This window comes from Brienomyrus brachyistius, unplaced genomic scaffold (genome assembly GCF_023856365.1).
Source record: "Brienomyrus brachyistius isolate T26 unplaced genomic scaffold, BBRACH_0.4 scaffold51, whole genome shotgun sequence".
NCBI classification, from domain to species: domain Eukaryota; kingdom Metazoa; phylum Chordata; class Actinopteri; order Osteoglossiformes; family Mormyridae; genus Brienomyrus; species Brienomyrus brachyistius.
The window spans coordinates 181,594-193,715 of NW_026042326.1; the positions used below are offsets into that span (position 1 = coordinate 181,594).

General features: G+C 40.2%; 1 protein-coding gene across 1 annotated transcript in view; it reads right to left on the bottom strand.

Annotated features, from left to right (window-relative positions):
- LOC125723773 (uncharacterized) overlaps positions 1–12,122 on the bottom strand; it is a 269,293-nt gene that overhangs the window by 74,918 nt on the left and 182,253 nt on the right. Inside the window, exons 73-79 of the mRNA XM_049000508.1 lie at positions 11,634–11,807; positions 10,546–10,719; positions 9,852–10,049; positions 6,274–6,447; positions 5,188–5,361; positions 4,499–4,696; positions 392–565 (exon numbers count right to left, since the gene is read on the bottom strand). Of these exons, the coding sequence (XP_048856465.1) occupies positions 392–565; positions 4,499–4,696; positions 5,188–5,361; positions 6,274–6,447; positions 9,852–10,049; positions 10,546–10,719; positions 11,634–11,807 (1,266 nt within the window). The remainder of the gene's footprint in view (positions 1–391; positions 566–4,498; positions 4,697–5,187; positions 5,362–6,273; positions 6,448–9,851; positions 10,050–10,545; positions 10,720–11,633; positions 11,808–12,122) is intronic.

Genomic DNA, 12,122 nt, shown 5'->3' on the forward strand with positions numbered 1-12,122 from the left:
AATGGTGGGAGTGCAGCAGTTCTCTTGTGTGACTTGCCTCACAATCATTAACAAAAACACAGTATAATATAAAAGTTTTGACATAGCTCATGCTTAGACAATTTTGTATTCCACATCAGCCTCATTATGGGTTGAGGCACTAAATTTATCTGAGGGTCTTAAAATATTTGAAGCATAAATACTACAGACCTATACAGGAGCTTAACTCAAAGTAAATAAACTCCCCATGTGGCTTATCCTTCAGCCCTTCCTCTAGACTCTCCTGTTTTGTCTGTACATGTTGAGGGGCATTCAAGTTGTACTATCAAATACCCATAGTCTGTGGTTTAATTTGCGTTTCAAATATCTAACTAATACTAGTTTAGTATTTCACCCGTCATATAGGACTGACCTCAGTATTTCCAGTGTACAGTGTGGATTCTCCAGTTCCGCAAACAGTAGCTTCACTCCGGAATCCTGCAGGTCATTGTCACTCAGGTCCAGCTCTCTCAGGTATGAGGAGTTTGATCTGAGAGTTAAAGCCAACGCTTCACAGCATGTCTCTGTGAGATTGCAGCTGTTCAGTCTGAAAAAGAAAACATTTTAAGACACAGACACATACACAATCTACTGATAGCATTACTGACACAAAACAAAAAGACAAGTATTTGTTTTTAGAACAATAAGCAGCACAGCTTACATTTCAAAATGAATTATAGAGTGCAGTGCATCCTGGAAATTTTCTGCACACACCGAATGAGTCACAGGATGTGATACCAAGCATTTACTCCTTTTTGCTGTAATTTCAGCAGACATAAAGCCATAATATAGGTCACACCACTCAATACCTATAGTGTAAACCTTTGGCAGGGCCTTCATTCCTGCTGCAGTCAGGACAAACAACTCTCCCCTAGGCTGAACCACCCAGACAGCTAGTAACATACCTGCAGACTGTAACTTTTTCACATTCCATTGTGTTTATGGATATATATTTTTTTTAAGATGGTGGCACATAGTACGCAGAGTTTTTTACGGCTACCAGAACTCTGCAATGTTTACCTTTTACTCTTTGTTCTGTTATTTTCAAGTCTATTTGCAAGCTCAGTGAATAGAAAGATCTTCTATAGGCGATAGAAATGTTTAAATCTCAGATTGGATTACACCATCCCAAGCAAAACTATGGAAAATTTCCCCACCGACATTCTCAGCTCACTGGTCTCGCAGTGGAAGTGCTGATCCCGCTGGGAGCACAAAAAGAGGGTGAAGTAAGTCGGACTAAATGTTTGGCTAAGTAGCGATCCCCACAAACCTACTGTCCCAAATATATTCATGGCCAGTGTATGTTCGCTGGCCAAGAAACTGGATGAGATAAAACTTAGGCTATCCTCCAACAAAAAAGCTGGAAAACTGCTGTCTCATAATGTTTATGGACACCGGGCTAAGCAGCAACCTCGCAGACTTGGCCATCAAGCCAGCGAACTGCACAGCCTTCTGCACTGACAAAACAGATGATGGCAGCAAGACAGATCAAGACCCACGAGCAAGGGGACAAGGGGGCAGAAAAAAAAGTAATAACTGCATTGAGTCTGATCAAATACAAACTAAATAAATAATGGATTTATAATTATTAACCTAAAAGACACAGATGTCCAGTAAAATTAAAATATGGGGGATTAGGGGGCCTCCTAATTATCTCCTATATCTTGTGAATTCTCTCCTGTTCCTTGACCACCTTAGTCACTGTGTGGTGAGTGTACTGGCACAGAATGGCTCTTCTCGCATCATCCAGGTGCTACACTGTGGTGGTGCTTGAAGTGGCTCCCCATTGTTACTGTAAAGTACTTTGGGTGTCTTGAAAGGCATGATATGAATGTAACATTCATTCATTCAAAGCTACCTTGCTGCAGTACTGGAGTTAAGGTTAAAACCCGAACCCGCTTTCTGGAATATTTCAGTATCAATCCGCAAATCCCTAAACACATGTTCAGGCAGGAATACCAGGAAGGTATTCCCGAAAACAAAGGAACTCAGAAACACGGATGTGAATCTGGATGTGAATCTTCCCATAACACATTCAGATCAGTGAAACTGCTTCCAGTGGAGTCATTAGTTATAATTCTGCATGGTGTCCTAAAACTGTATTAGTTCTCATTCCAGTCCACCCAATCTATGGCTTGTTTTGTGTTCAAATTACAATTATTAAGTCAAATAATAAATTTTCAGAGAATTTTCTAATAAACTTCACAGACACAAAAGAACCGTCAGGAACTGAGTTTTAGACCTATTAGCATACAGAAATGATAAACACTGGGGTCCACACACATTTCTATAGTGCAGTGAGAGTTGATTACACGAGTGATTCATCTGTCATACTGTAACTGACAGTTGGCTGATATGACACAAGAAGCAGCTCATGCAGCAGCTACCTAAAATAAAAGGATGCATTACTGGATGAATTGTTTTAAAACAGAGCATGTTTAATTTAGAACATAAGAACATAAGAACTATACAAACGAGAGGAGGCCATTCGGCCCATCAAGCTCGCTTGGGGAGAACTAAACTAATAGCTCAGAGTCGTTAAAATCTTATCTAGCTCAGATTTAAAGGAACCCAAGGATTCAGCTTGCACTACATTATCAGGAAGGCTATTCCATACTCTGACTACACGCTGCGTAAAGAAGTGCTTCCTTAAATCCAGCTTGAAATGTTCTCCCGCTAATTTCCACCTATGGCCACGAGTTCGTGTATTTAAACTAATGCTGAAGTAACTATTTGGTTGAACAGCATCCAAACCTGTTAGAATCTTATATACCTGGATCATGTCCCCCCTCAATCTCCTTTGCTTGAGACTGAACAGATTTAGCTCAAGTAACCTTTCCTCGTATGACATTCCTCTAAGACCAGGAATCATTTTTGTGGCCCTACGCTGCACCTTTTCTAAGGCCACAATGTCCTTTTTAAGATATGGTGACCAAACCTGCACACAATATTCTAGGTGAGGTCTCACCAAGGAATTGTATAATCTTAGCATTACCTCCCTTGACTTAAACTCCACACACCTGGAGATATACCCCAACATCCTATTGGCCTTTTTTATTGCTTCCCCACACTGGCGAGAATGGGACATGGAAGCATCAACATACACACCAAGGTCTTTCTCATGATCAGCTACCTTTATTTCAGTGACACCCATGAAATACCTGTACTTTATATTTCTGCTCCCTAGATGGAGTACCTTACATTTATCGACGTTAAATTTCATCTGCCAGGTATCGGCCCAGTCACTAATTAAATCAAGATCCCGCTGTAGCTGCTGAGCCACTAATTCAGTATCTGCTATACCACCCACCTTGGTGTCATCTGCAAATTTCACCAGTTTACTGTATATATTGGTATCCATATCATTTATGTAAATTAGGAACAATAGTGGTCCTAAAATCGAACCCTGCGGTACTCCACTATGAACGCAAGCCCACTGTGACATTGTGCCTCTTATAACTACTCGCTGTTTCCTATCTGTTAACCAGTTATCAATCCAGGTCGCTACGGTACCTAAAATACCAGTCGCTTTGAGTTTAAGTAGGAGCCTCTTGTGGGGGACAACATCAAAAGCCTTTTGGAAATCTAAGTAGATGACATCATAGGCCTTCTTATCATCAACTTCCTGAGTAGCTTCCTCAAAAAACTCCAACAGATTTGTTAAACAGGATCTACCTCTCCTAAATCCATGCTGGCTATCCCGCAAAATGTTATTGGAGTCCAGGTAATCTATCATTTTCTCTTTGATTAAAGCCTCCATAACTTTACCAGTTATACAAGTTAGACTGATTGGCCTATAGTTAGACAAATTACTTCTATCCCCTTTTTTGAAAATAGGCGTTATGAAGGCGTGCTTCCAATCAGAAGGTACCACACCTTCAGATAAGGATTTTTGAAACAGTAAAGTTAAGGGTCGGCAAATAATATCCCTCATCTCTTTTAACACTATAGGTAAGATGCCATCAGGGCCCTGTGATTTATTTATTTTGAGCTTAGCTAGGCTTTGCAAAACATCTGCTTCAGTTATATATATATTAGCTATAGACAATGCTGGATAGGTAATAACTGGTAAATTACTAAGGTCCTCAACAGTGAATACCCGTGCAAAACTATCATTGAACTCATTTGCTATATCAATGTCGTTTACTATTATAAGACCCTTACTATCCTGCAGATTAGTAATTTCAGGTTTTAGAGCTCTTTTAGAGTTAAAATACTGGAAGAAACTTTTAACGTCATCCTTAGCTTCCAATGCAACCATCCTTTCGACATTTCTTTTAGCTCGTCTAATATCATTTTTTAATCATTTGTTTAACTTTGATATAAAAGGCTTCATAATATTTAGGTATTGGCATAATCCATTGTTGGACAGCTTGCATTCAGGATAAGCTGATTTACTGACTAAGCCATTATGTGGAGTGTCAGAAAGGACTGTCCTTAGTATTTAATTTACAGTAAGGAATAACCCAGTAATACTGACCTCAGTATCTCCAGCTTACACCGTGAAAAACCCAGTAATGCTGACTGCGGAATCTCCATTTTGATCTTTGGATGCTGTTTCTCTGTTAAATCCAGCAACTCATTGTCAATCAGGTCCAACTCTCTCACATGTGGGTTGGAACTGAGAGCAGAGGCCAGTGCTATACAGGATTCCCAACTCAATTTACAGCTGTTCAGTCTGGAAAATGAAATATGATTTTAAGCAAAGCAAAAACACAACTTGCATTTCGAAATAATTCACAGTGTGCAGTGTTCTGTGCCTTTTTGTGATTTGAGATGATATGAAAGGTGAGACAGTAAATGTTTACTGTAATCATTTGATCACTGACTAAATCAGTGGATCGTACCTCAAATGTTTGTATTAATCAATTACCAGAAAAGACTTTTACAGCCCATAACTGGAAGGGATTAAGTCTGCCAGCTGGTTTTCACATTAACAACAGAGTGCATCACTTTCCTCCCAAGAATGTGCATTTAGGGTTCTCAGGTATGCTAAATTACCAGTTGTGTGTGTCAGTGTGTGCCCTGTGACTGACTGGCATCCCACCCAGGGTGTCACCCTACCTCCCATTCTGTACAGCATAGCATAGGGATCCAGGCTAACTGTCCAGGATAAGCAGTTGGAAGGAGGAGAGATGGATGGATATAAAATGCATATTCTGTACTCACTTCAGTATCTCCAGTTCACAGCTGGGATTCTCTAGTACAGCAGAGAGCAGCTTCACTCCTGAGTCTCCTGGGTGATTGTAGCTCAGATCCAGCTCTCTCAGGTGTGAGGGGTTTGACCTCAGAGCTGAAGTCAGGGAAGAACAGCCTTCTTCTGTGAACGTACAACCTGCCAGCCTGCCAAAATGAAATTAGAAAGTAAATCACAACATTGTTTTCTACTACCCTCTTCTCGACTGTAGCTACATAATTTATCCTGTGCGACAGCCGAATAGAGCGCGTAGAATGTAGTCTTCCATGAGCTGGTTTGGAAAACACTGGCAGCAGGTGAATCTGTGTAGATAGGATGTCAAACGTTTACACTCCCCTATTCTACCTATGGACTGTGAAGCCCCTCAAGAGACTTGTACGAAAAATGACAATGAACATACTTTTACGTTCGCACGAGATGCTTTGGGAAGCACAAGCAAAAGTAAGATGATATTGGTATTCATGCAGCAGGTACCAAAGTGACACTAATATTATAATTCCACATAAGTAAATGTGATTTATGAAAATGAAATTGTGATCCATATTTCAAGCCCATGCACTGACGCTAGCAAGTAATTTAACAATAAGTGTGAATAATAATGCACAATATCCTCATTTCTGAAAAAAAAGAAAAATAAGTTTAAATTTACAGTTGCTTAGTGGGAATGAAATAGTGTGAGTGCAGCAGTTCTCTTGTGTGACTTGCCTCGCAACCGCTAACAAAAACACTGCATAGTATTAAACTTGGGACACAAAACATGCTTAGACAATTTGTATTCTCCATCAGTTGCATTACAGGTTGAGTGACTAAATACATGTGAGGGTCTTAAAATATTTGAGTCCTAAATAAAAGAGACCTATACAGGAGCTTAACTCAAAGTAAATAAACTCCCCATGTGGCTTATCCTTCAGCCCTTCCTCTAGACTCTCCTGTTTTGTATGTACATGTTGGGGGGCATTCAAGTTCTACTATCAAATACCCATAGTCTGTGGTTTAATTTGCATTCTAAATATCTAACAAATACTACTTTAGTATTACACCTGTCAAATAGGACTGACCTCAGTATTTCCAGTGTACAGTGTGGATTCGCCAGTTCTGCAAAGAGCAGCTTCATTCCAGAATCCTGCAGGTCATTGTCACTCAGGTCCAGCTCTCTCAGGTATGAGGAGTTTGATCTGAGAGTTAAAGCCAAAGCTTCACAGCATGTCTCTGTGAGATTGCAGCTGTTCAGTCTGAAAAAGAAAACATTTTAAGACACAGACACATAGACAATCTACGGATAACACTACTGACACAAAACAAAAAGACAAGCATTTGTTTTTAGAATAATAAGCAGCACAGCTTACATTTCAAAATGAATTATAGAGTGCAGTGCATCTTGGGAATTTTCTGCACACACCGAATTGTCACAGGACGTGATACCAAGCATTTACAGTATTCTGCTGCAATTTCAGCAAATAAAAAGCCATAATATAGGTCACACCACTCAATACCTATAGTGTACACCTTTGGCAGGACCTTCATTCCTGCTGCAGTCAGGACAAACAACTCTCCCCTAGGCTGAACCACCCAGACAGTCACATACCTGCAGACTGTAACTTTTTCACATTCCATTGTGTTTATGGATATATATTTTTTTTAAGATGGTGGCGCATAGTACGCAGAGTTTTTTACGCCTCCCAGAACTCTGCAATGTTTACCTTGTTTTCTTTATTCTGTTATTTTCAAGTCTATTTGCAAGCTCAGTCAATAGAAACGTCTTCTACAGGCGACAGGAAATGTTAAATCTCAGATCGGATTACACCCTCCCAGCCACAACTACGAAAAATTTCCCCACCAACATTCTCCACTCAGCGGTCTCGCAGTGGAAGTGCTGACCCCACTGGGAGCACAAAAAGAGGGGGAAGCGAGTCGGACTGAATGCTAGGCTAAGTAGCGATTCCCACAAACCTTCCATCCCAAGTATATTCATGCCAGGTGTATGTTTGCTGGCCAACAAAATGGTTGAGATAAAACTTAGGCTATCCTCCCAGAAAAAGCTGGAAAACTGCTGTCTCATAATGTTTACGGAGACCGGGCTAAGCAGCAACATCGCAGACTTGGCCATCAAGCTAGCAGACTGCACAGCCTTCTGCACTGACAAAACAGATGATGGCAGCATGAAGCAGGTTTGTGTATTTACGACAATAACTCCTCGCGCAACAATTTTGAAAATCATTAGAAAGTGTTGCTCTGCAGATGATGCCAGCAAGACCCACAAGGGAGGTTTGGGATGATAATGGTAATACAGCACTTAAGTAGCTACAGCTTGCCATCAGCAAATAACATCAGCACATAAAGTATCCAGACAAAACCTGTATTATAGGTGGTGATTTCAGCCATACCAACCCCAGAACTGTCTTACCTAAATTTCCACATCATGCATCGTGTACCACCAGGGGACAAAGAATACTGGACCACCTTTACATGACTCATATAAGGCTACTCCCTACCCGCACCTTGGGTAGTCCGGCACAACAGGAGTCTCAGTGCCCGTACTTCCAAGCTCAGGAACAGCTTCTCCTCAGAAGCTGTTAACGTCCTGAATTGTATATTCACTGAAGAGTAAGCTCTTCACATTCAAATCAACTATACACCACCCCTCCCCTGCCAAGAGAACCATCAATTGCCATCTGCACTATTTTACATAAAACAAATATCTACTATATTTACCATGCACTACTCAGCTCCATTTCACTACCTCCGTCAGATACTACCTCATCTATGGAGACATGCTGATATGTATATCTATTTGTATGTCTTAATATGCGTATCTGTATCTAGCCTGTACGTTTCTGTATGTCTGGATTATGTATGTATAATGTATGTAAAGCACATCTAAATCATGTATAATGTACATATGTCCAATCTATGTACATTCCCCCCCTCCATCTCCTCTGTCCCTCTCCGTCTCCCATGTTCTGGTGAAGCCGAAACTCCCTTTTCATTTACATATGTATCCTTACATTGTGTTAATGACAATAAAAAACTAAACTGAATTGTGTAATTCTATCTTTCTGTTGTTACTCATTGTGCAAGTTGCACTTCTGTACATACCCATTTTGCACTTGCAGTCAATCATGACTGTTTAGTAGTATTTGTACACTACAGCGTTTTCACATTTGTCTGAAACTGAATTTCTCATTAATTTAGATTTTCTTTTGCCTTCTTTGTCTTTCGATGTGGTACTGTAATTCTCATTATCTGTTATCTGTTGCTGTTGGCAAGCACAAGCAGTCCATACAAGCTCCACACACACAGAGCTGGAGACATGATGTGAACCTCCCCTTAAAACGACATGCAGAAAATCCATCTGTGTTCTGTGTAACTGTCAATTAGGCGTATTAAACAGGTGGACTCCATACTAAAATAAAAATTAATATGACTGTGCCATTGTGAATACACAGAGCCCATAAGGGGACAAGGGGGCAGAAAAAAAAATTATAAGTGCATTGAGTCTGATCAAAGAACAAACTATAAAAACAAAGGATTTGTAATTATTAAGCTAAATAACACATATGTCCAGTAAAATCCGCTTTAAGCATTAGAATATGAGGGACTAGGGGGCCTCCTAATCATCTCATATATCTAACTGGTGAATTCTCTCCTGTTCCTTGACCACCTTAGTGACTGTGGTGAGTGTACTGGCATAGAATGGCTGCAGTCATATTTTTCAGGTGCTACACTGTGGTGGTGGTTGAAGTGGCTCCCCATTGTAAAGTACTTTGGGTGTCTTGAAAGGCATGATATAAATGTAACATTCATTCATTCAAAGGTAACTTTGCTACAGTACTGGAGTTAAGGTTAAAACCCGAACCCGCTTTCTAGAATATTTCAGTATCAATCCGCAAATCCCTAAACACATATTCAGGCAGGAATACCAGGAAGGTATTCCAGAAAACAAAGGAACTCAGAAACACAGATGTGAAAGTGGATGTGAAACTTCCCACAACATGTTCAGATCAGTGAAACTGCTTCCAGTGGAGTCATTAGTAATCATTCTGCCTGGTGTCCCAATACATAGAAAGTTAATCTGGAAGGGGGAGATGTGAACATCCCAAGCAGCTAATGCAGGGCTGCCAAACTGTATTAGTTTTCATTCCAGTCCACCCAATCTATGGCTTGTTTTGTGTTAAAATTACAAGTATTAATTCAAATGATGAATTTTCAGAGAATTTTGGAATAAACTTCACGGACACAACAGAACCGGCAGGAATTAAGTTTTAGACTCATTAGTATACAGAAATGTCAAACACTGTGGTCGACACAGATCTGTACAGTGCAATGAGAGCTGATTACAGGAGTGATTCATCTCTCATAACTGACAGTTGGCTGATATGACAGAAGAAGGTGCTCATGCAGCAGCTACCTAGAATAAAAGGATGTATTACTGGATGAATTGTTTTAAAACAGAGAATGTTTGATTTATATAACTTTGATACAAAATGCATTATAGTATTTAGGTATTGGCATAGTCCATGCTTAGACAGCTTGCATTCATGATAAGCTGATTAACTGATTGAGCCATTATGTGGAGCGTCAGAAAGGACTGTCCTTAGTATTTAATTTACAGTAAGGAATACCCAGTAATACTGACCTCAGTATCTCCAGCTTACAGCGTGATAGACCCAGTAATGCTGACTGTGGAATCTCCCTTTTAATCTTTGGATGCTGTTTCTCTGTTAAATCCGGCAGCTCATTGTCACTCAGGTCCAGCTCTCTCACATGTGGGTTTGAACTGAGAGCAGAGGCCAGTGCTATACAGGATTCCCAACTCAATTTACAGCTGTTCAGTCTGGAAAAGGAAACATGATGATTTTAAGCATAGCAAAAGCACAACTTGCATTTCAAAATCAATTACAGTGTGCAGTGTTCTGTGCCTCTTGGTGATCTGAGATGAAATGAGAGGTGTGATAGTAAATGTTTACTGTAATCATTCGATCACTGACTGAATCAACGGATCTTACCTCAAATCCTTGAATTAATTAATTTCCAGGAAAAAAACTTTGACAGCCCAAAACTGGCAGGGATTAAGTCTGCCTGCTGGTTTTCACAGAAACAGCAGAGTGCATCACTTTCCTCCCAAGAATGTGCATTTAGGGTTCTCAGGTATGCTAAATTACCTGTTGTGTGTGTCAGTGTGTGCCCTGTGACTGACTGGCATCCCACCCAGGGTGTCACCCTACCTCCCATTCTGTACAGCATAGCATAGGGATCCAGGCTAACTGTCCAGGATAAGCAGTTGGAAGGAGGAGAGATGGATGGATATAAAATGCATATTCTGTACTCACTTCAGTATCTCCAGTTCACAGCTGGGATTCTCTAGTACAGCAGAGAGCAGCTTCACTCCTGAGTCTCCTGGGTGATTGTAGCTCAGATCCAGCTCTCTCAGGTGTGAGGGGTTTGACCTCAGAGCTGAAGTCAGGGAAGAACAGCCTTCTTCTGTGAACGTACAACCTGCCAGCCTGCCAAAATGAAATTAGAAAGTAAATCACAACATTGTTTTCTACTACCCTCTTCTCGACAGTAGCTACATAATTTATCCTGTGCGACAGCCGAATAGAGCGCGTAGAATGGAGTCTTCCATGAGCTGGTTTGGAAAACACTGGCAGCAGGTGAATCTGTGTAGATAGGATGTCAAACGTTTACACTCCCCTATTCTACCTATGGACTGTGAAGCCCCTCAAGAGACTTGTACGAAAAATGACAATGAACATACTTTTACGTTCGCACGAGATGCTTTGGGAAGCACAAGCAAAAGTAAGATGATATTGGTATTCATGCAGCAGTTACCAAAGTGACACTAATATTATAATTCCACATAAGTAAATGTGATTTATGAAAATGAAATTGTGATCCACATTTCAAACCCATGCACTGAAGCTAGCAAGTAATTTAACAATAAGTGTGAATAATAATGCACAATATCCTCATTTCTGAAAAAAAAAAGAAAAATAAGTTTAAATTTACAGTTGCTTAGTGGGAATGAAATGGTGTGAGTGCAGCAGTTCTCTTGTGTGACTTGCCTCGCAACCGCTAAGAAAAACATTGCATAGTATTAAACTTTGGACACAAAACATGCTTAGACAATTTGTATTCTCCATCAGTTGCATTACAGGTTGAGTAACTAAATACAAGTGAGGGTCTTAAAATATTTGAGTCCTAAATGAAAGAGACCTATACAGGAGCTTAACTCAAAGTAAATAAACTCCTCATGTGGTTTACCCTTCAGCCCTTCCTCTAGACTCTCCTGTTTTGTACGTACATGTTGGGGGGCATTCAAGTTGTATTATCAAATACCCATAGTCTGTGGTTTAATTTGCATTCTAAATATCTAACAAATACTACTTTAGTATTACACCTGTCAAATAGGACTGACCTCAGTATTTCCAGTGTACAGTGTGGATTCGCCAGTTCTGCAAAGAGCAGCTTCATTCCAGAATCCTGCAGGTCATTGTCACTCAGGTCCAGCTCTCTCAGGTATGAGGAGTTTGATCTGAGAGTTAAAGCCAACGCTTCACAGCATGTCTCTGTGAGATTGCAGCTGTTCAGTCTGAAAAAGAAAACATTTTAAGACACAGACACATACACAATCTACCGATAACACTACTGACACAAAACAAAAAGACAAGCATTTGGTTTTAGAATAATAAGCAGCACAGCTTACATTTCAAAATGAATTATAGAGTGCAGTGCATCCTGGGAATTTTCTGTACACACCGAATTGTCACAGGACGTGATACCAAGCATTTACACTATTCTGCTGCAATTTCAGCAAATAAAAAGCCATAATATAGGTCACATCACTCAATACCTATAGTGTACACCTTTGGCAGGGCCTTCATTCCTGCTGCAGTCAGGACAAACA